General features: G+C 45.2%; 1 protein-coding gene across 1 annotated transcript in view; it reads left to right on the forward strand.

The window, feature by feature from the left end:
• Window positions 1-24,783, forward strand: part of LOC121582661 (brorin-like) — a 65,860-nt gene extending 41,077 nt beyond the window's left edge. The window contains exon 4 of the mRNA XM_041898640.1: window positions 23,930-24,783. Coding sequence (XP_041754574.1) covers window positions 23,930-24,072 — 143 coding nt within the window. The 3' untranslated portion in view covers window positions 24,073-24,783. The remainder of the gene's footprint in view (window positions 1-23,929) is intronic.
• Window positions 24,784-25,531: the final 748 nt, after the last annotated feature.

Genomic DNA, 25,531 nt, shown 5'->3' on the forward strand with positions numbered 1-25,531 from the left:
CCGCCGACCACCAGGCAGAGGTTGGATGAAGGTTCCGGACGAGTGACTGCAGATGGAACAAAACGGAGGTAAGTAAACAACAAACCAACAAGGTGCAAAACAACAAAACTAACGCTAGACGCTCTAAGACTGATACTCTGATAAACCTACTGTTCATGGCTAACGATCCGGCAGGGAATGGATGTTAGGCCAGAGCCTAAGAAGGGTGATGATCAGGACCAGGTGTGCAGATTGCTGATGGGATGCAGGTGCGGAAATCAAGAGAGCTCCCCGGAGCGTTCCAGAACCCTCGGGAAACTGGAGATCCCGAGCAGAAAAACTAGTCCACAGACAGGACCCGACTCAGACTGCCGGGATCGTTACAGTACCCCCCTCCGACGAACGCCACCGGGCGGACTCCCCGGAGCGCCAGGATGGAGGCGGTAGAAGTCACGGATGAGGTCAGCATCTAGGATCTGTCGCCGCGGAATCCAACTCCTCTCTTCAGGACCATACCCCTCCCAGTCCACGAGATACTGGAAACCCCGGCCCCGCCGTCTGGAATCCATGATGCGTCGCACCGTGTAGGCAGGACCACCTCCGATCATCCGAGGAGGAGGAGGAGGAGGCGGAGGAGGCAACAGAGGACTGAGGAGAACAGGCTTGAGGCAGGAGACATGAAAGGTGGGATGGACTCTGAGCGTCCTCGGGAGTTTGAGTCGAACTGCCACCGGATTGATCACCTTCTCCACCACAAACGGACCAATGAACTTGGTAACAACTTCCTAGACTCAGTCCGTAAAGGAAGATCCCGTGTGGCCAACCAGACCCTATCTCCGATGGTGTAGGTGGGAGCGGGGATCCGGCGACGATTCGCCTGGAGCTGATACCGGTCCGAAACTCTAAGGAGTGCCTTTCTGGCCCGATGCCAGGTCCGGTGGCAACGACGAATATGGGCCTGAACAGAAGGCACTGAGAGCTCCTTCTCCTGAGAAGGGAACAAGGGAGGTTGGTAGCCATACAGGCACTGGAAGGGAGACATCCCAGTGGCAGATGTAGGGGAGAGTATTGTGGGCATACTCAACCCAAGGCAACTGAGAGACCCAGGAGGTGGGGTTGGAAGAGGCCAGGCAGCGTAGCGTGGATTCCATCTTCTGGTTGGCTCTCTCCGCCTGACCATTAGATTGGGGGTGAAAACCAGATGTGAGACTGACTGTAGCTCCAATGGCCAAACAGAAGGACTTCCAGACAGCAGAGGTAAACTGAGGGCCACGGTCGGAAACGATATCACTGGGCAACCCGTGGACCCTGAAAACCTCCCTAACCAGGATCTCGGACGTCTCCGAGGCAGAGGGAAGCTTGGCAATTGGCACAAAGTGGGCGAACTTGCTGAATCTGTCCACGATAGTCAGAACGCCCGTGTTCCCCTCAGAAGCGGGCAACCCAGTGACAAAGTCCAGGGCCAGATGCGACCATGGTCGCCGGGGAATAGGAAGGGGGGTGAAGTAGTCCAGAGCTGGGGCGATTGGTACTCTTATTCTGCGCACACACTGGACAGGCAGCAACATAACCCGAGTATCCTCGGCCATGGCAGGCCACCAAAAAGCGTCTGCGAAGAAACGCCATCGTCCGAGCCACGCCAGGGTGACAAGCCATCTTGCTGGCGTGGGACCATTTGAGGACCGCGGACGAACCGACTCAGGCACAAACAACCGACCGGGTGGACCGTTACCGGGACCGGGCTGCGTCCGAAGAGCCGCCATCACCTCCTCCTCAATCTTCCACCTAACAGCTCCCACGACGCAGTTCCGGGGGAGAATTGTCTCGGTCTTGGACCCACTCTCCTCCGTCTTGGAGAACATCCGAGACAAGGCGTCCGCCTTGCCGTTCTTAGATCCAGGTCGGAACGTCAGGGAAAAAATTGAATCGTCCGAAAAAACAACGACCACCTGGCCTGACGGGAGTTGAGACGTCTAGCCGATTGCACGTAAGCAAGATTCTTGTGGTCAGTCCAGACAATAAACGGCTGCTCCGCCCCCTCCAACCAGTGGCGCCACTCCTCCAAGGCAAGTTTCACCGCGAGAAGCTCCCGGTTACCCACATCGTAATTCCTCTCCGCAGGCGAAAGGCGACGAGTAGTAGGCGCAGGGATGGAGTTTACTGTCCGTGGAGCATCGCTGCGACAGGATGGCGCCAACTCCCACATCAGACGCGCGTCCACTTCAACGGCGAACTGACGGGCCGTGTCCGGTTGAGAGAGAATCGGTGCGTTGGTGAATCGCCTCTTCAAATCCAGAAACGCTCGATCCGCCTCCGGATTCCACTTGAAGCTCCTGATACTGGAAGTCAAGGCCGTTAACGGAGCGGCCACACGGCTGTAATCCCGGATGAATCTGCGGTAGAAATTCGCAAACCCCAAAAATCTCTGGAGCTGCAATCTCGTACCGGGCTGGGCCCATTCCAGAACCGCTCTAACCTTCTCCTGGTCCATCCTAATCTCTCCCCTGGAGATGATGTACCCGAGAAAGGATGTCGTGTGGGCGTGAAACTCGCACTTCTCGGCCTTCACGAACAGGCGATTCTCCAACAACCGCTGCAGAACCTGCCGGACATGCTGGACGTGGTCGGAAGGTTCCTTCGAGAAGATCAGAATGTCATCCAGGTAAACAAACACAAAGAGACCGATCATATCTCTCAGGACGTCGTTCACCATACTCTGGAATACCGCTGGAGCATTGGTCAGTCCAAACGGCATCACCTGATACTCAAGTGACCCATCGGTGTATTGAAACCCGTCAACCACTCGTCTCCCTCTCTGATCCGGACCATGTGATACGCATTGCGTAGGGTCTAGCTTGGTGAACACCGTAGCACCCTGTAAGGAGTCGAAGGCAGAACTCATCAAGGGCAGGGGATACTTGTTCTTGACCGTGATGTCATTCAACCCCCGATAATCAATACACGGTCGAAGAGAGCCATCCTTCTTACCCACAAAGAAGAATCCTGCCCCCAGGGGTGATGACGAGGGACGAACGAGACCAGCAGCTAGGGACTCCTTGATGTAGGTCTCCAAAGCCTCACGTTCAGGGGCGGGAGATACTGTATAACCTTCCCTTGGGGTAGACCGCTCCAGGGAACAGGTTGATGGCACAATCATATGGTCGGTGGGGAGGGAGTGACAGAGCCTTCTGCTTACTGAACACTTCCCCCAAATCGTGATATGTCTCGGGAACCAGGGACAAATCTGGGGGTTTAGCCTCAATCACCTGGCTGGGAACCGAATGGGGACAGGCAGTCCTGAGACAGTTAGCATGACAATCAAGGCTCCAACTCGTTACCTTGCCCGTCACCCAATCGAACGTGGGATTGTGTTCCTTCAGCCAGGGGTATCCAAGGACCAGAGGAACATGGGAAGACGGCAGAATGAAGAATGAAATCATCTCCGAATGATTCCCCGACAACAGCATCTTAACCGGTTCAGTCCTCATCGTGATACGTGCCAGACTACTGCCGTTCAGAGTGGTCGCTTCAATGGCTTCCGGCAATTGCTCCTTGGAAAGCCCCAGCTGTTCCACCAACTCGGCATCAAGAAAGCTTCCATCGGCACCTGAATCGATAAAAGCGTTAATCGCTAAGCTCTGATTCCTGTTCACAAGGGTAGCCGGGAAACGGGGTCTGACAGAGGTACTGAGAGGTTGAAACTGGCTCGCTAAAAGTCCTCCCAACTTTAGCGAGCCGGGCAGTTTGACGACCGCCGGGAACAAGTGGAGATGTAATGTCCCGAGCTACCACAGTAGAGGCAGCAGTTGGTCTTACGTCTATGTTGACGCTCCTCCTTGGTTAACCCATGCCGCCCCACTTGCATGGGTTCAGAATCGGGAGAGAGGACCTCTCCACTAATCCTTTGTGGTGGAGAATGATCGACGTGTTCTGGTCCACCACCCGACCCGACTGGGAACTGAGAAGCTGATCGATTGGACGGACCCCATTGCTTCTCCCTCCTTCGCTCTCGGACTCGATTATCCACCCGAATAGACAAGGCTACCAAGCTGTCCAGGTCACTAGGCTCCGGATAGGAGATCAACTCATCCTTGAGCTGCTCCGACAGACCCTGGTAAAGGCCGCTTGCAGAGACTCCTCATTCCACCCACTCTCCACAGCCAACGTCTTGAACTCGATCACGAAGTCGGCCACGCTGCGAGTTCCTTGGTGAAGCGAAAACAGGCGCCTAGCTGCGTCCCTCCCTCGGACGGAATGGTCGAAGAGCTTCCTCATCTCGGCCGTGAACCCCTGGTATGAAGCCATGCAGGGGTCTTGTCGTTCCCAAATGGCTGAAGCCCACTCCAGCGCTCGACCACGCAGCAACTCAATCACAAAGGCTATCCTAGCCTTGTCTGTGGCATAAGAGTAGGGCTGTAGATCGAACACTAACCCACACTGCATAAGGAAAGAACGGCATCTTCCCAGCTCCCCCTCATATTTATCCGGCGTCGGAACCTTGGGCTCACGGAAGGACACAGCTTCAGACGCGGCAGGCGAGATGGGTGAAACCGGTAGTGGATCCTCCACCGGAAACTTGCGCTGGTTCTGGACCTCCGTCAGACCCGGTAGAAAGGTTCCGAACTGACAACGCTATCTCCTGTAGTGCCGTGCTATGTTGTCCCAACATCTTCTCCTGATGGGAAATGGCATGGCGAACAGAGTCCAGGTCCGCTGGGTTCATTACTGGCCGGATCGTTCTGTCACGAGTTACAAAGCCAGAACCCAGAAGCAGACCAGGACAAGGTAAGTTGAAACGAAGGTGAGTGTTTATTTACAAATTCAAGAGTGATGCTGAATAATCCAGGGAACAGAGCGGGCGGCGTTGATTAGTTGTTGGGGGGTGCAGTGGTTGATCCAATCATGGCTCGGCAGCCGCCGACCACCAGGCAGAGGTTGGATGAAGGTTCCGGACGAGTGACTGCAGATGGAACAAAACGGAGGTAAGTAAACAACAAACCAACAAGGTGCAAAACAACAAAACTAACGCTAGACGCTCTAAGACTGATACTCTGATAAACCTACTGTTCATGGCTAACGATCCGGCAGGGAATGGATGTTAGGCCAGAGCCTAAGAAGGGTGATGATCAGGACCAGGTGTGCAGATTGCTGATGGGATGCAGGTGCGGAAATCAAGAGAGCTCCCCGGAGCGTTCCAGAACCCTCGGGAAACTGGAGATCCCGAGCAGAAAAACTAGTCCACAGACAGGACCCGACTCAGACTGCCGGGATCGTTACACAGTGCTTCACGGTTGGGATGGTGTTCTTCGGCTTGCAAGTCCCCCCTTTTTCCTCCAAACATAAAGACGGTCATTATGGCCAAACAGTTCTATTTTTGTTCTATTTTTTGGGGACTGCTAGTGTGTGTTGACAACACTACAGGAAACATATAAGGTCCAATTCCTCATTAAACCCTTGGGGGTGTAGATCCATAGGGCTTCGCACTGGAGAAGGCGCTCATCCATATTGCGGCATCTGCGGCTTGAGAGAACATGGTCAATGCCACAGAACTTAAGATCAGTCACAGCATGATTAGCCTCATGAAAATGTCTGGCCACTGGTGATTTTAGGTAATTAGGCTGCAGGACCTAGAATGAGTGAACAGTCGGTCCACAGCTATTTTCAGGTCTCTCCAGAGATGTTCGATCAGGTTCAAGTCCGGGCTCTGGCTGGGCCACTCAAGGACATTCAGAGACTTGTCCCGAAGCCACTCCTGCGTTGTCTTGGCTGTGTGCTTAGGGTCGTTGTCCTGTTGGAAGGTGAACCTTCGCCCCAGTCTGAGGTCCTGAGCGCTCTGGAGCAGGGTTTCATCAAGGATCTCTTTGTACTTTGCTCCGTTCATCTTTCCCTCGATACTGACTAGTCTCCCAGTCCCTGCAACTGAATAACATCCCCACAGCATGACACTGCCACTCCCATGCTTCACCGTAGGGATGGTGCCAGGTTTCCAAATGTTGTTATGTTACAGGCTCAGTTGGTAGAGCATGGCGCTTGCAACGCCAGGGTTGTGCGTTCGTTTCCCACGGGGGGCCAGTATGAAAAATGTATGCACTCACTAACTGTAAGTCGCTCTGGATAAGAGCGTCTGCTAAATGACTAAAATGTAAAATGTTGATCTACCCCCCCCAGCAAGTGCCAGCAAGTGGGCAAGTGGGCAAGCCTTTGGTGGGTGGGCACAGACTGAACCTAGAGTCTTTCTTAAAGGTTTGCACTGCTCTCTTCGCTGGTCCTTTTGATGCCGGATGGTAAGGTGGTATGAGGATGTGCTTTACGCCATTGTTCTTGAGAAACATTTAGAAGTGGTTCGACGTGAAAGGAGGGCCATTGTCCGAGACGAGCTCCTTAACTATTTCGAAGGATGCGAACAGGTGTCTGAGAAGATTGACGGTCTTCTCAGCTGTGGTCAGTTGAGTAGGGAACACTTCCATCCACTTTGAATGGACATCAACGACAACTAAGAAGTGTTGTTTGTCGAGCTCGGCGTAATCCACATGGATGCTTTCCCATGGTGTAGCAGCCCAGGACCATGGATGAATAGGTGAAATAGCAGGCTTGCTGCGAACAGCTTCACAGGGTGAGCAGTGGCCTACATGCTGCTGAATGTCCTGATCGTGTCCAGGCAACCACAGATAACTGCGGGCGAGTGCTTTAATTCAAGTGACCTCTGGAAGTCCCTCATGCAGGTCAGATAGCAGTCTCCTCCAGAACTTGGGAGGTAACACCACCCTTGATCCCCACAGAACACAACCTTGATTTGTAGATAACTGGGATTTGTAATTGTTGAATGGACAAAGGCTATTGTCGCTTACAAAGGTTGGCCTGCCCACCAATGTTAAGTCCAAGACTTTTGAAAGCACTGGGTCTTTCCTTATTTCCTCTGCTATGTCTGAAGCAGATATATACAGTTCGTCGATGAGAGAACGGCGGTGTCAGTTTTGCATGGTAGTCTTGATAGTGCATCGGCATTTGCGTGATCATTGGATATCTGTACTCGATCTCGTGGTCGTAGGCTAGCCGTATCAGAGCCCAACGTTGCATTCGAAGTGCAGCCATGGTTGGTATGGCTGATTTTGGTCCAAGGATGGCCAACAGAGGTTTGTGATCTGTCAGCAGTTGGAACTTCATTCCGTAGAGGTATTTGTGAAAGTTCTTCACTCCAAATATTATGCTCAGGGCTTCCTTCTCAATTTGAGCATAATTTTTCTCACTTGGTAACTGAGTCTGTGATGCAAATGCGATGGGGTGTTCTTCACCTGATGGTAAAATATGTGAGATGATGGCTCCTACTCCATATGAAGATGGGCAAGTCACTTGCTCTTTAGAAGACGCTGTTTGCAAGTCTTGAATGCTTCTTCGAATTGTGAAAACCATTTCCACTTTCAGTTGGCCTGCAGCAGTTGGTGAAGCGGATGCAACAGTGTGGATAGGTTTTTGTAGGGGATAACACATTTTCCGTAAGGAAAAATCTAGTCTGAAATTTAAAAGTGGAAATGTCAAACTTCAGAAGCCTTTTTAAACCTCAAATACACTACAAGCTCTGATACATTCGTGGTTGCTGGTGCTGTCGGTTGGGTGCAATCCTTGTGCATCGATCTTGAATCCGAGATACCTGGAGAAACTCACACATTGTCTGCGTTTAATTCTTACTCCAAAACACTAAGAAGCACATCTGCTTTCTTTTCATTTTTGATTTCATTTGCAGCCAGCCAACGCTTAAAGCACTCTAAATAGTAATCAAAATCCTCTTTTGTAGCCTCACTCTGGTACTCGACCAGTGGTTGCCAATTGCATAGTTATTTGTTCCGTTTCTACATTCACTTGTATTCCTTAATTTTCTGAATTTTCATCTAATTCTTCACCTTCTTCACTTTCAGAAGTTTCTGCAAATTCATTCTCTGCACCCATTTGTAATCATGCACATACTGTGTTTTACGTTTATTTTGTCTCAGTATGCCTATTTTTCAGTCAAACATATTTCCCCCTTAATCAGAATAAATATTCTCCACTGAGATCACCCTTTTTGTAATGGGTTCAATGACAGTTCTTACTTTGACCACCAGAGGGCAGTGTCGATTTTCTGGACTCCAATAGGCTCACTGTTAGCAGCTCCCAAACAATGTGCTAGCTAGCAATGCTTAGCTAGCTTTATAGCAGTCTTCTACTGGTGGTAAAAACTGACGATTGCCATTGCCATCATATTTTTGAGTTTCATTACTCACGCGACATTCTTCCCTTCAAGCAATGTCCGTTTATGAAGTTTGATCATCTCATCGTCACTGTAATATTTGTGTTGTTGAGAATATCCCCAGGCAGGAGACGGGAGTACAAGAAGTGTGTCGTTTACTAAGATTATCCATAGATTCTACCTGTGTAATAGCTTGATTTCTAAATATATACCTGATGTTACCAGTGAATGCAGTTTTTGTGAACTAGAAACTGAATCTATTGAACACTTATTTTGTAATTGTTTACATAGTGAGGTGTTCTGGACTGATGTAAAACTATATCTTCGCAACAAAATGCATACAACGATTGAAATATCTAAATTTGACAAATTATTTTACTACACTGATTCCACAATTGAACGTCAGTATGTCATTAATCTCTTTATTTTATTAGGAAAAAATGTCATACACAAATCAACATTTATGAAGATAAAGCCCCTTTTTTTATTTTTTTAAAATCTGATTTGGAAAACTATTTGGAATCATTAAAACGTATGCAAAACAAAATGTCTAACAAATGTACTTGCTACATGTCTGTATTTGTATTTGATATAATGTGGATTTGTATTATGATAATACTTTTTATTTTTCTCTTCCTTATTTCTTTGTGTAATCCCTCTGTCTGTTCTGTTTTTTGTGTTTTGCATGTTACTGTTTAATATAAAAAATAATAATACATTTAAAAAAATGCTACAAAAAATACATAAAAACTAACTAACTAAATAAATATATTTATAAAAAGACACAAAAAAAGGCAATCCAGTAGTTGACTTGACTAACTCTCAATCAGTGTTGGGGAAGCTACATTTACATTTAGAAAATATATTTACCAAGCTACCAATTACTTCCCACTGGAGGAAGTTAAGCTACCCTTAAGAAAAATATAGTTTACTTAACTAAAGTTACTTTTAAAAAGTAGTTCATGTTTTTTTTACTGAAATAAACTGAACCAAAGCCAAAACCACTTCAAACAGCGAAACACGAGGAAGAAGCTTGGTCGTCAGGGGGAACAGGAACTCTCTCATTTAAAATGAGGTAAATATATTCATTGGATAGGTTTTGCGAAAATATATTCAAGAGCATTTATAAAACGGCAGGGCTGACACAAAAGAGTTTGGTAAAAAATGTGGTATGTGGATGATGGTCATGCTTAGACAAACAAACTATGAATGGAATTAAGTGGCTATAGTTTACACCTTTTTAGTTATTTAATGAAATGTTGTTTTTATAAAAGGGCAGCATGGGGTATCTTGGCCCCCGAAGATTAGTGTTAAAATCGATTTCATACATTTTATTTGGACATTTTTGAGTAATTGACTCTTAAAAGCTAAAGTCTAGGTACTGTATCTTATCTTATTTAATCAGATTTGATTTGTGACATGTGCCGAATACAACAGGTGTAGCCTTACCATAAAATGCTTACTTACAGTACAAGCCCTTAACCAACAATGCAGTTTTAAGAAAATAAGAGTTAAGAAAATATTTACTAAATAAACTAAAGTTTCAAAAAAAGTAACACAATAAAATAACAATAACGAGGCTATAAACAGGGGGTACCGGTACAGAGTCAATGTGCGGGAGTACAGGTTAGTCGAGGGGGGTCAATGAAAATAGTCCAGGTAGCCATTTCATTAATTGTTCAGCAGTCTTATGGCTTGGGGGTAGAAGTTGTTAAGGCACCTTTTTGACCTAGACTTGGTGCTCTGGTACCACTTGCCGTGCGGTAGCATAGAGAAAGGTCTATGACTTGGGTGGCTGGAGTCTTTGACAATTTTTTGGGCCTTCCTCTGACACTGCCTAGTATAGAGGTCCTGGATGGCAGGAAGCCTGGCCCCAGTGATGTACTGGGCCGTACGCCCTACCGTCTGTAGCACCTTACGGTCGGATGCCGAGCAGTTGCCATGCCAGGTGGTGGTGCAGTTGTAGAACTTTTTGAGGATCTGGGGACCCATGTCAAATCTTTTCAGTCTCCTGAGGGGGAATAGGCATTGTCGTGCCCTCTTCACGACTGTCTTGGTGTGTTTGGACGATGATAGTTTGTTGGTGATGTGGACACCAAGGAACTTGAAGCTCTCAACCTGCTCCACTACAGTCCCGTCGATGTGAATGGGGGCATGTTCGGCCCTCCTTTCCCTGTAGTCCAGGATCAGCGTGGCAGATGTGTTGTTGCCTACCCTTACCACCTGGGGGCGGTCCGTCAGGAAGTCCAGGATCCAGTTGCAGAGGGAGGTGTTTAGTCCCAGGGTCCTTAGCTTAGTGATGAGCTTTGTGGGCACTATGGTGTTGAACGCTGATCTGTAGTCAATGAACAGCATTCTCACATAGGTGTTCCTTTTGTCCAGGTGGGAAAGGGCAGTGTGGAGTGCAATTGAGATTGTGTCATATGTGGATCTGTTGGGGCGGTATGCAAATTAGAGTGGGTCTAGGGTTTACGGGACGATGGTGTTGATGTGACCCATGAACAGCCTTTCAAAGCACTTCATGGCTACAGACGTGAGTGCTACGGGGAGATAGTCATTTAGGCAGGTTACCTTGTCTTTCTTGGTCACAGGGACAATGGTGGTCTGCTTGAAACATGTAGGTATTACAGACTCGGTCAGGGACAGGTTGAAAAAGTAAGTGAAGACACTTGCCAGTTGTTCCGCGCATGCTCTGAGTACACGTCCTGGTAATCCATCTGAATGTTGACCTGTTTAAATGTCTTACTCACATCGGCTACGGAGAGTGTGATCACATAGTCGTCCGGAACAGCTGGTGCTCTCATGCATGCTTCAGTGTTGCTTGCCTCGAAGCGAGCATAAAAGGCATTTAGCCCGTCTGGTAGGCTCGTGTCACTGGGCAGCTCGCGGCTGGGTTACCCTTTGTAGTCCTGTATTTAGCGCCATCCATCATTCCTTCAATTCTGACCAGTTTCCCAGTCCCTGCCGATGAAAAACATACCCACAGCATGATGCTGCCACCACCATGCTTCACTGTGGGGATGGTGTTCTCGGGGTGATGAGAGGTGTTGGGTTTGCGCCAGACATAGCGTTTTCCTTGATGGCCAAAAAGCTCAATTTTAGTCTCATCTGACCAGAGTACCTTCTTCCATATGTTTGGGGAGTCTCCCACATGACGTGTTTGCTTATTTTATTCTTTAAGCAATGGCTTTGTTCTGGCCACTCTTCTGTAAACCCCAGCTCTGTGGAGTGTACGGCTTAAAGTGGTCCTATGGACAGATACTCCAATCTCCGCTGTGGAGCTTTGCAGCTCCTTCAGGGTTATCTTTGGTCTCTTTGTTGACTCTCTGATTAATGCCCTCCTTGCCTGGTCATTGAGTTTTGGTGGGTGGCCCTCTCTTGGCAGGTTTGTTGTGGTGCCATATTATTTTCATTTTTAAATAATGGATTTAATGGTGCTCTGTGGATGTTCGAAGTTTCTGATATTTTTTTATAACCCAACCCTGATCTGTACTTCTCCACAACTTTGTCCCTGACCTGTTTGGATAGCTCCTTGGTCTTCATGGTGCCGCTTGCTTGGTGGTGCCCCTTCTTAGTGGTGTTGCAGACTCTGGGGCCTTTCAGAACAGGTGTATATATACTGAGATCATGTGACACTTAGATTGCACACAGGTGGACTTTATTTAACTAATTATGTGACTTCTGAAGGTAATTGGTTGCACCAGATTTTATTTAGGGGCTTCATAGTAAAGGGGGTAAATACATATGTGTCACGATCGTCTAATGAGGGAGACCAAGGCGCAGCGTTGCGAGCGAACATATTTACTTTAATAGTTAAAGCACAACACTCAAAATACAAAACAATAAACAACGAATGCGTGACGTCTAATGGTACAACACGAAACCACACCAACAAAATCCCACAACCCGAAAGAAAAACAGACAGATTAAATATGGCTCCCAATCAGAGACAAACAGCCGACAGCTGACACTCGTTTGCCTCTGATTGGGAGTCACACCGGCAAACATAGAAAATAGACAACCTAGAACACCCACCAAAGAAACAGAAAACATAGAATGAACACACCCTGGCTCAACATATTGAGTCCCCGAGCCAGGGTGTGACAGTACCCCCCCCTAAAGGCGCGGACTGCGACCGCGCCTAAATACGAGCAAAAACAGGGGAGGGCTGGGTGGGCATTCCTCGGCGGTGGCTCCGGCTCCGGGCTAGATCCCCACTTCCTCTCCAACCCCTCAAAGTACCCCTGGTCCTGTCTAGCCCCGCTGGCCGGAGCCGGACTGACGACACGCGCCCCTGGCCTGGTGCGTGGAACAGGAACGGACCGGACCGGGCTGACGATACACACCCCTGGCTTGGTGCGTGGAGCAGGAATGGACCGGAATGGGCTGGCGACGCGCACCACAGACTTGGTGCGGAGAGCAGGAACGGGCTGGACCAGGCTGACGACTCGTACCCCTGGCTTGGTGCGAGTAGCAGGAACGGGCTGAACCAGGCTGACGACTCGCACCCCTGGCTTGGTGCGAGTAGCAGGAACGGGCTGAACCAGGCTGACGACTCGCACCCCTGGCTTGGTGCGAGTAGCAGGAACAGGCCGGGTCGGGCTGGCGACGCACACCGTAGGCTTTGTGCGTGGAGCAGGGACAGGCCGGGCTGGGCTGGCAACGCACCCCGTAGGCTTTGTGCGTGGAGCAGGAACAGGCCGGGTCGGGCTGGCGACGCACACCGTAGGCTTTGTGCGTGGAGCAGGAACCGGCCGGGCTGGGCTGGCGACGCACACCGTAGGCTTTGTGCGTGGAGCAGGAACCGGCCGGGCTGGGCTGTCGACGCACACCGTAGGTTTGGTGCGGGGAGCAGGAATAGACCGGACCGTACTGGGGACACACACCACTGGCTCTACACCGGGATCTGGAACGGGCCGGACCGGACTGGCAACACCCGCCAGTACCTCTCGCCGTGCCTCTACTCCTTCCATCCCCTCTTCTACCAGTGGCCCCCGTAACCTGGCGGCCTCCTCTGCAACCCCGCTGGACCGCTCCATAGCGGCCTCCTGCTGCCTCTTGCCAGACTCGCAATCATCTCCTCCCACGTCCATCCTCTCTCCTCGTCACGCTGCTTGATCTGGTTAAGGTGGGATTTTCTGTCACGATCGTCTAATGAGGGAGACCAAGGCGCAGCGTTGCGAGCGAACATATTTACTTTAATAGTTAAAGCACAACACTCAAAATACAAAACAATAAACAACGAATGCGTGACGTCTAATGGTACAACACGAAACCACACCAACAAAATCCCACAACCCGAAAGAAAAACAGACAGATTAAATATGGCTCCCAATCAGAGACAAACAGCCGACAGCTGACACTCGTTTGCCTCTGATTGGGAGTCACACCGGCAAACATAGAAAATAGACAACCTAGAACACCCACCAAAGAAACAGAAAACATAGAATGAACACACCCTGGCTCAACATATTGAGTCCCCGAGCCAGGGTGTGACAATATGCACACACCACTTTTCCGTTATTTATTTTTTAGAATTTATTGAAACAAGTTATTTTTTTCATTTCACTTCACCAATTTGGACTATTTTGTGGATGTCCATTACATGAAATCCAAATGAAAATCCATTTAAATTACAGGTTGTAATGCAACAAAATAGAAAAAACGCCAAGGGGGATGAATACTTGCAAGGCACTGTAAGCGGAGTAGTGTCCCGCTCCTTTAAAGCGGCAGCTCTAGCCTTTAGCTCGGTGCGGATGTTGCCTGTAATCCATGGCTTCTCGTTGGGAGATGTACGTATGGTCACTGTGGGGACGACGTCGTCGATGCACTTATTGATGAAGCCGGTGACTGAGGAGGTATACTCCTCAATGTCATCAGATAAATGCCGGAACATATTCCAGTCTGTGCTAGCAAAACAGTGCTGTAGTTTAGCATCCGCGTCATCTGACCACTTCCGTATTGAGCGAGTCACTGGTACTTCCTGCTTTAGTTTTTGCTTGTAAACAGGAATCAAGAGGATATAATTATGGTCAGATTTGCCAAATGGAGGGTGAGGGAGCGCTTTGGTGCGCCTCTACTTGATGAGCATTTTCTTGTTTGCTTATGGCCTTACACAGCTCGTTGAGTGTGGTCTTAGTGCCAGCATCGGTTTGTGGTGGTAAATAGACAGCTACGAAAAATATAGATGAAAACTCTCTTGGTAGATAGTGTGGTCTACAGCTTATCATGAGGTACTCTACCTCAGGCGAGCAAAACCTGGAGACTTCCTTAATATTAGAGATCACTCACGAGCTGTTATTGACAAATAGACACAGACCACCACCCCCGCCTTACCGGAGGTAGCTGTTCTGTCTTGCTGATGCACGGAAAACCCAGCCAACTGTATGTTATCCATGTTGTCGTTCAGCCACGACTCAGTGAAACAAAAGATATTACAGTTTTTAATGTCCCGTTGGTAGGATAGTCTCAAACGGTGCTCATCCAGTTTATTCTCCAGTGATTGCACATTTGCCAATCGGATGGTAGAGGAGGGTTACCCGCTCGCCGACGAATTCTCACAAGGCCCCCTGAGCTGCGGCCCCTGTATCTCCGTCAGCATGCAAATAACGGGCATTTGGTCCTGGTCCGGGAGCAGCAGTTTATCCTTCGCGTCAGACTCATTCAAGAAAAAATCTTCGTCCAGTTCGAGGTGAGTCATCACTGTTCTGATATCCAGAAGCTCTTTTCGGTCATAAGAGACGGTAGCAGAAACATTATGTACAAAATAAGTTACAAACAATGCGAAAAAACACACAAAATAGCACAATATGGTATGAACCCGTAAAACGGCGGCCATCTTCTCTGGCACCATCTCTCTCAGCACTAAATAAATAAATTGTTGAAACAAAATGGCATTGCACATCTCACTATTAATATCCTCACTATGATGAGGTTTTGATGTAAGGTCCCTCTTCGTTTTTGCTCCAAATGATGTCCAAATCATCCTAAAGTATCAAAACAATTTCTGTGTAACTGTGTAAACAGACTTTATTAGGGCAAGTCTACAGTGTGCACAAATCAGTTCACTTGCAAGACCTATTATGATGGAAATATTTTTATGTTTATTTCAAGCACTTTTGATTTAGCTAGCGTGCACTTGCCAAGACCAAAGTGAGCACATTCACTATATAACGCAACATTTTTTACAGACAAAACCATCAGTAGTGTAATTTTTATGTGCATTACATCATTATGCACAGCCTTTTATCCCCAACAAGTCAGTTGGATGGAAACACCCCTCTGGTGAAAAGATTTGCATATTGTTTTTATGCAGATTTTTGAAAATTCACATGTAAATCTGTCGCCAAATGGATGGCAACCTAGCTAGTAACCAGATTTCCATCCAACCTTTTTATGCGAGTAAAGTACATGTCAGATGAAAAATTTCAATACAAGCCTGATGGAAACAGCAAATTTGTCTGTACATTTTCCAAATTTGTCTGTACATTTGTAAAATTAATAATGCAAGAAATGGCGAAATGCCTTTATGCGCAAATATTGATATAATAACCATCATATCGAAGTAAACTTGGAGACACGCAATGACATGTTTGGTCCTCCTGCTATGACTCGGGAAAGTATGCAGTTTATTAGGCTACAGATGAAATAAGTGATGATGAACTTCACAGGTTGGTGAAAGTGCACAGTGATGAGCTTGATGCTCCTCTCCAATAAATATTGAGGTTCTTAATCTTAATGCTCCTTTCCAATAAATATTGAGTGTCTTAATCTGGTGACATGACGATCAATGCTTGGCTGCCATTTTAACCCCCAAAAAAAAAGAGTCCATACAGTGGGGAAAAAAAGAATTTAGTCAGCCACCAATTGTGCAAGTTCTCCCACTTAAAAAGATGAGAGAGGCCTGTAATTTTCATCATAGGTACACGTCAACTATGACAGACAAAATTAGATTTTTTTTTCCTGAAAATCACATTGTAGTATTTGTAATTAATTTATTTGCAAATTATGGTGGAAAATAAGTATTTGGTCAATAACAAAAGTTTCTCAATACTTTGTTATATACCCTTTGTTGGCAATGACACAGGTCAAACGTTTTCTGTAAGTCTTCACAAGGTTTTCACACACTGTTGCTGGTATTTTGGCCCATTCCTCCATGCAGATCTCCTCTAGAGCAGTGATGTTTTGGGGCTGTCGCTGGGCAACACGGACTTTCAACTCCCTCCAAATATTTTCTATGGGGTTGAGATCTGGAGACTGGCTAGGCCACTCCAGGACCTTGAAATGCTTCTTACGAAGCCACTCCTTCGTTGCCCGGGCGGTGTGTTTGGGATCATTGTCATGCTGAAAGATCCAGCCACGTTTCATCTTCAATGCCCTTGCTGATGGAAGGAGGTTTTCACTCAAAATCTCACGATACATGGCCCCAATCATTCTTTCCTTTACACAGATCAGTCGTCCTGAACCCTTTGCAGAAAAACAGCCCCAAAGCATGATGTTTCCACCCCCATGCTTCACAGTAGGTATGGTGTTCTTTGGATGCAACTCAGCATTCTTTGTCCTCCAAACGCGACGAGTTGAGTTTTTACCAAAAAGTTCTATTTTGGTTTCATCTGACCATATGACATTCTCCCAATCCTCTTCTGGATCATCCAAATGCACTCTAGCAAACTTCAGACGGGCCTGGACATGTACTGTCTTAAGCAGGGGGACAGGTCTGGCACTGCAGGATTTGAGTCCCTGGCGGCGTAGTGTGTTACTGATGGTAGGCTTTGTTACTTTGGTCCCAGCTCTCTGCAGGTCATTCACTAGGTCCCCCGTGTGGTTCTGGGATTTTTGCTCACCGTTCTTGTGATCATTTTGACCCCACGGGGTGAGATTTTGCGTGGAGCCCCAGATTGAGGGAGATTATCAGTGGTCTTGTATGTCTACCATTTCCTAATAATTGCTCCCACAGTTGATTTCTTCAAACCAAGCTGCTTACCTATTGCAGATTCAGTCTTCCCAGCCTGGTGCAGGTCTACAATTTTGTTTCTGGTGTCCTTTGACAGCTCTTTGGTCTTGGCCATAGTGGAGTTTGGAGTGTGACTGTTTGAGGTTGTGGACAGGTGTCTTTTATACTGATAACAAGTTCAAACAGGTGCCATTAATACAGGTAACGAGTGGAGGACAGAGGAGCCTCTTAAAGAAGAAGTTACAGGTCTGTGAGAGCCAGAAATCTTGCTTGTTTGTAGGTGACCAAATACTTATTTTCCACCATAATTTGCAAATAAATTCATTAAAAATCCTACAATGTGATTTTCTGGAATTTTTTTCTTCTCAATATGTCTGTCATAGTTGACGTGTACCTATGATGAAAATTACAGGCCTCTCTCATCTTTTTATGTGGGAGAACTTGCACAATTGGTGGCTGACTAAATACTTTTTTCCCCCACTGTAATAGTCTCATCATGTAGGCTATACCTGTAATGTATCTGTGAGCTGTTGGCTAGAGTGCATGTGCTAAGTCCAGAGTGGGCACACTCGCTATATAACACATAGCGCTGAGTGATTTTGTTTTTTTTAACAACTAATTGACTGATATCGGTTCAATTATTTGAATTCCATTTCATTGAGTTTTTTTCTGTGCGCTCGATACGCACATTGCACAGTTTCTCTAGCGATAAATCAGATCATGCCCGAGCTGTGCGATGTAGTATGGAGTTCTAGTTTCCAAACAGCAAATATTCTATGGGGAGAACAAGTATTTGATACACTGCCGATTTTGCAGGTTTTCCTACTTACAAAGCATGTAGAGGTCTGTAATTTTTATCATAGGTACACTTCAACTGTGAGAGACGGAATCTAAAACAAAAATCCAGAAAATCACATTGTATGATTTTTAAGTACTTAATTTGCATTTTATTGCATGACATAAGTATTTGATACATCAGAAAAGCATAACTTAATATTTGGTACAGAAACCTTTGTTTGCAATTACAGAGATCATACGTTTCCTGTAGGTCTTGACCAGGTTTGCACACACTGCAGAAGGGATTTTGGCCCACTCCTCCATACAGACCTTCTCCAGATCCTTCAGGTTTCGTGGCTGTCGCTGGGCAATACGGACTTTCAGCTCCCTCCAAAGATTTTCTATTGGGTTCAGGTCTGGAGACTGGCTAGGCCACTCCAGGACCTTGAGATGCTTCTTACGGAGCCACTCCTTAGTTGCCCTGGCTGTGTGTTTCGGGTTGTTGTCATGCTGGAAGACCCAGCCACGACCCATCTTCAATGCTCTTACTGAGGGAAGGAGGTTGTTGGCCAAGATCTCGCGATACATGGCCCCATCCATCCTCCCCTCAATACGGTGCAGTCGTCCTGTCCCCTTTGCAGAAAAGCATCCCCAAAGAATGATGTTTCCACCTCCATGCTTCACGGTTGGGATGGTGTTCTTGGGGTTGTACTCATCCTTCTTCTTCCTCCAAACACGGCGAGTGGAGTTTAGACCAAAAGCTCTATTTTTGTCTCATCAGACCACATGACCTTCTCCCATTCCTCCTCTGGATCATCCAGATGGTCATTGGCAAACTTCAGACGGGCCTGGACATGCGCTGGCTTTAGCAGGGGGACCTTGCGTGCGCTGCAGGATTTTAATCCATGACGGCATAGTGTGTTACTAATGGTTTTCTTTGAGACTGTGGTCCCAGCTCTCTTCAGGTCATTGACCAGGTCCTGCCGTGTAGTTCTTGGCTGATCCCTCACCTTCCTCATGATCATTGATGCCCCACGAGGTGAGATCTTGCATGGAGCCCCAGACCGAGGGTGATTGACCGTCATCTTGAACTTCTTCCATTTTCTAATAATAGCCAATGTGGAGAGGTTGGAGTCTGTTTGATTGAGTATGTGGACAGGTGTCTTTTATACAGGTAACGAGTTCAAACAGGTGCAGTTAATACAGGTAATGAGTGGAGAACAGGAGGGCTTCTTAAAGTAAAACTAACAGGTCTGTGAGAGCCGGAATTCTTACTGGTTGGTAGGTGATCAAATACTTATGTCATGCAATAAAATGCTAAATTAAATACATAAAAATCATACAATGTGATTTTCTGGATTTTTGTTTTAGATTCCGTCTCTCACAGTTGAAGAGTACCTATGATAAGAATTACAGACCTCTACATGCTTTGTAAGTAGGAAAACCTGCAAAATCGGCAGTGTATCAAATACTTGTTCTCCCCACTGTAGTTTAGCACAGAAAACATGGTAATTAACTACAATGACCATAATCCATTGCGCGACTACTTGTTCGGTCTGTGTGTTTCTTTTATTTTTTACATTACATTTTAGTCATTTAGCAGACGCTCTTATCCAGAGCGACTTACAGGAGCAATTAGGATTAAGTGCCTTGCTCAAGGGCACATCGACAGATTTTTCACCTAGTCGGCTCGGGGATTAGAACCAGCGACCTTTCGGTTACTGGCACAACGCTCTTAACCACTAACCGGCCACCCATTTTATGCCTGCTATGTTAGGTTAGTGTGGGGCAGACACAGAGAGAAGTGACAGAGGAATGCGCGATCAAGAGGGATAGAGAGCAGTTGCTTCACGAGGTATCTCTACCTGAAAATACATGATCTAAGTGATTGATAGTTGGTATTCAGCATTCATAAAAGTATGCCTTATTTACTTTGAAGAACTACTAAAATAGTGATTTTGTCAGACAGCATATGCAACAATTGAAATATTTTATTAAAGAAAAGTCATGTGAATAAATGATGGTTGATAAGTTAAAAGTAATGCGCAGTCACTACCATCATGAGACTTTGATGAATTGTTTTATTCTGTCTGGTTACAGCATTCAACCCACATAAGAAAGTGCATTTCATAAAAAAAATTAAAACCGAAAACCGTGATCATTTTAAAAATAATAGAACAGAAACCAAACCAACCTCAAAAAGCACTAATCGCTCAGCACTAATAATCGCTCAGCATTGATGGTTTTGTCTTTTATGACAAAACCATCAGTAAAGTTGAAAACCCATTGAACTTTATTTTTTTATTTTTTTTACATGGGAATTTAACCGATTTATTTGTATTTGTATGTATGTGCACTATTTCATCACACACAGTCAATTTGATGGAAACACATCTCTGGTGGGTAAATGCGCATATTGTTTTTATGTACTGTTGTAAAGTACCTCAGTAAAAATACTTTAAAGTACTACTTAAGTAGTTTATTGGGGTATCTGTACTTTACTTTACTATTTATGTTTTTGACTACTTTTACTTTTACTTCAGTACATTCCTTAAGGAAATATTGTACTTTTTACTCCATACATTTTCCTTGACACCCAAAAGTACTCGTTACATTTTGAATGCTTAGCAGGACAAGAAAATTGTCCAATTCACGCACTTATCAACAGAACATCCCTGGTCATCCCTACTGCCTCCGATCTGGCGGACTCACTAAACACACATGCTTAGTTTGTAAATGATATCTGAATGTTGGAGTGTGCCCCTGGCTATCCGTAAATTAAAAAAACTAGAAAATGGTGCCGTCTGGTTTGCTTAATATAAGGAATTTGAAATGATTTATAATTGTACTTTTACTTTTGATACTTAAGTATATTTTAAACCAAATACTATTACTCAGGTAGAATTTTACTGGGTGACACTTTTACTTGAGTCATTTTCTATTAAGGTATTTTTACTTTTACTCAAGTATGACATTTGGGTACTTTTTCCACCACTGTTTTCATATGGATTTTAGAATATTCACATGAAAATCTGCAGCCAATTGGATGGAAACCTAGCCAGTGACAGCTTGTGAGATAAACAAGAATGGAAAATGCTCTACCTCTAGATAAACTCTAAAACCTAATATACACTGTCGCTTCACAAGGTGAAACCTGCCACTGTTTTACACCATTGTTCCGGGAATAAAAATATCAAAAGAAAGAAACAAAGTCACACACTCTAATTATGCGTATAGTTTACTCTCCGTTAGTCAGCACCTCTACAAAACAAACTTTTTTGGGTTGTGTCAGCTTATGCCTTTTACTAGACCATAATAAAAAGATGACATTAACGTGTGGCAGCACATATTCAAGACAACACACTCATTCTATTGCAACATGTTGGGAAGTAAATTATTCATACCATAGAAAAATCACTGCTCCAAAGGCTTCTCCTTTCCAAACACTTTCACTTACCATTTTCACAAAGCCAAGGCATTTTGCTGCATTCATAATGCATTTGTACTAAAGAACTGCATTACGGGGAAGTGATTTTTCTCTATTCTGCTATTTCCCTTACCTCAGCTCTCAGAGACAGAAAAGAAAAGTGGAGCATTAAGGTGTCCCTGATCTCTCATCTACCATCACTAGTGTTGAGCCAAAAGGTGCTAATGGCTGTTTCTTTCACACTCAGTCCACCTGCTTAGTGCCATTTTGGGACAAGTGTTCAGTACCTGCATATTACACAAGCACATTTTGGACTGTCCATTTGTGTTTTCTGATACAGTCTGATGCTGGAGGTTATTAATGGTGGATAATGCTCTTTTGAGGCCCATTTAATGTGTTCGGATAAAAAGACTATCTACTGTCAGAGAGAAGAGAGATGTGTTAATGAGGCCACTGTGACTAAAAGGTGGGTGTTCAAGTGCTAAGCAGAAAGAAAGGGTGACAGAAATGGGTACGCACAGCGAGGCACAGAATGGGTGCATAAATTAATAGGAATTAGTGTCATGCTAGTCATTCTGTGCACAAATTGATGACAGGCTGTCGCTCAAGTCTTGGCTTCATAATACAATTTCTCCTGATTTGTATTGGGGTGAAGTCTACCTCTTTATAGTGTCAAACATATGATTATATGCCAGTTTGTTCATTCATTAGTGTGTCTCAATAATTTTGATAGACTATTCTTGAGGCAATATTTTGCTTAATATTATTAATGGATCAATTGCGACAGCAGAAGGGGACATGTGGTGAGTTGTTGTTCAGGGAGGGTTTCTTCAGTTTTCATCTGAAGAGTTATAAATGTGTGAGTGCTGACATTTTTACAGCCTCAACAAACTGTTCATTATTGATTGATGCGCCAGCATGCTTTTTCTTAGTGTTTCTGTCCAGTGAAGATTCCTTTGCTTCAGCTGAAAGACTCGCAATTTATCAGTGGCAGCAGCATCTTAATACCAGAATAGTGTTGCTCAAGCCCATGTTTTTTAAAAGGAGAAACCATTCCCTGCAGCTGTATGCCATGTTGTGGCTGCAGCTCCAGGAGTGGGTATTTGGGTCCATGCTGCTTGAAGGGGTGATTTATGTGAATATCTTTTTCGCCAGTTGGGGAAGACATATGGGGTTTCTTGAGACAATGGCCAATGTTTCACAATGGGAACCAGAGCTAAGTAGGTTAAAATGTAGGTTACATGTAACTGAAGATTGATGAACAGAGATTGTACTTTTCATTGCAACTGCATCATTTATCAAATAAAATAAAATAAAACATTTATTTGTCACATGCGCTGAACGCAACAGGTGTAGACCTTACCGTGAAATGCTTACTAACAAGCCCTTAACCAACAATGCAATTCAAGAAATAGAGTTATGAAAATATTTACTAAATAAACTAAAGTAAAAAATAAAATAAAAAGTAACAATAACGAGGCTATATACAGGGGGCACCGGAACCGAGTCAATGTGCGGGGGTACAGATTTGTCGAGGTAATTTGTACATGTAGGTAGGGGTAAAGTGACTATGCATAGATAATAAACAGCGAGTAGCAGCAGTGTAAAAAATGTAAATAGTCCGGTTGGGCATTTGATTAATTGTTCAGCAGTCTTATGGCTTGGGGGTAGAAGCTGTTAAGGAGCCTTTTTGACCTAGACTTGGCGCTCCGGTACCGCTTGCCGTGTGGTAGCAGAGAGAACAGTCTATGACTTGCGTGACTGGAGTCTTTGACAATTGTTTGGGCCTTCCTCTGACACTGCCTAGTATATAGGTCCTGGATGGCAGGAAGCTTGGCCTCAGTGATGCACTGGGCCATACGCACTACCCTCTGTAGCGCCTTACGGTCAGATGCCGAGCAGTTGCCATACCAGGCGGTGATGCAACCGGTCAGGATGCTCTCGATGGTGCAGCTTTAGAACCTTTTGAGGATCTGGGGAACTATGCCAAATCTTTACAGCCTCCTGAGGGGGAATAGGTGTTGTCGTGCCCTCTTCACGACTGTCTTGGTGTGTTTGGACCATGATAGTTTGTTGGTGATGTGGACACCAAGGAACTTGAAACTCTCGACCCGCTCCACTGCTGCCCCATCGATGTTAATGGGGGCCTGTTCGGCCCTCCTTTTCCTGTAGTATCCATTGAATAACTGTGTTTTACAAAGTTGTACAGTATGTTGTATGGTATGTTGTATGATATACTCATGATGTTGGTTTTTGTTTGGATAATCCCTCAACTATTAGTAAACATTTTTGGTTAATGGTCATTTGTGCATCAGTAACATTATTTTTCATCAGAGAGACAATCCAATGAAGAGCAACGAATTAGGGCATGTCTTCCCTTTAACCAAATGAAAAACAGCTCAGTTGGATCGTTGTTGGAGTGAGTGGAATGGCCTTACTGTGTTTGCCATTCCATCCACTCCAACCACAATCCCACTAAACTATTTTTCAGGTCTTGGATTGACTGTATACAAGATCATGAGATTGACTGAGACCAATTTAACAGTTTATTCGATTCCTCTTTTGCCAGGTCCAAACTGTTATGCAGACACACAAGTGATCCCAGCTGGACGCGAGGTGAAGATTGATGACTGTACAATCTGTTACTGCACGTATGAGGAGGGCACGTGGCAGATTGAGCGCCAGGCCACCTGCAGCAAGAATGAATGCTAGCAGAGCTAGAGACTGGCCCTGGAATTGGGCATGGGGTCCATGGGTGCTCCCACCGTGTCCATGCCAGTAAGTACGCAACTCAATGCTAGCCTGACTAAACCAGATTGAACGCTGGTGAGCACAAACAATGATGAGCGCACCGTTCATTCTGGTTTGACCAGGCTAACTCAACGCAGCCTTCACTGAGTCTAAACCTGACTTCAGGGTCACCCTCCAGACCGTATGATTTCTGCATTTATAATCACATGGATTATTAAATCAAGCTTTGTATGAAGATTTGTAATCCACATACAGACTATCTATTTATCTATGTACTGAATGATTTATGGAACTAGCCAAATATATATTTTTTATAGGCACTGTATTTTATTAAGCTGCTATGTATTGGGTTAGAGGTCAAATAAACATCATGGAATGTATAGAATCCTTACTGTATAGCTGTCTGTGTTTTATAGAGGTAGAAAACACACAGGCGGTGTCATTACCTGAAGTTAACCAATTGGTAAGGTTTCAATATGACAACTTTACACCATTTTGAAAATAACTTAGTGAAGAAATGTAAGAAATGACTTGACTGTTTAATGATTTAGCTCCCTTTTTTTGCTATTTCAATGTGTTTTGATTTTATGTGCATTTTGTAAGAAGTTCTCTATTATGTATTCATGTTTGAAATAAACAGCAACCTGTGCACTGTAGGTGCTTGTATGGTAATACCAATCAATTCCTTGAACCAAATACAGTTTTTAGATGTCGCAGCACACATCCTATTGATTAATGTAGATTTAGATATTTTATTTTTGCAACTGTTGGTTCATGAGACCGTTTTCAGATGCTTGATGCAAGAGCTGATAGTTAATATTTCATAGACTGTCAAGAGTACATAGATTAAATTATTAAACAATTGTGCCAATTAATATGCAACAGCTATCTGCATTACAGTAGAGGTCCAATGGTAACCGAAAATCCTGAATTTCCATAAAATCTGCCTAAGGAAAAAAGCTGGAATCGTGTTATTCTTTTCTGAATTAATAAGGAGGACTGGGCTCTAATTACGTTGATCCCCATTTTCTGCTCGTTTCCCAGCTGTAAAAGGTTTGCTGACTGGGAATATGTCAGTCGGAAGTAATATTTAGGAAAGAGAAAAGGTTGTCTTTAATCATACAGGTAGGCTAAGGATGAAGAGACAGTACAATGGCATGATACAGTGCATTCGGAAAAGTATTCAGACCCCTTCCCTTTTCCCACATTTTGTTACATTACAGCCTTATTCTAAAATTAATTGTTTGAATTTCTTGCAAAAATTAAAAACTGAAATACCTTATTTACATAAGTATTCAGACCCTTTGCTTTGAGACACGAAATTGAGCTCAGGTGCATCCTGTTTCCATTGATCATCCTTGAGATGTTTCTACAACTTGATTGGAGCCCACCTGTGGTAAATTCAATTGATTGGACATGA

Source organism: Coregonus clupeaformis, chromosome 1 (genome assembly GCF_020615455.1).
Source record: "Coregonus clupeaformis isolate EN_2021a chromosome 1, ASM2061545v1, whole genome shotgun sequence".
Taxonomy (NCBI): domain Eukaryota; kingdom Metazoa; phylum Chordata; class Actinopteri; order Salmoniformes; family Salmonidae; genus Coregonus; species Coregonus clupeaformis.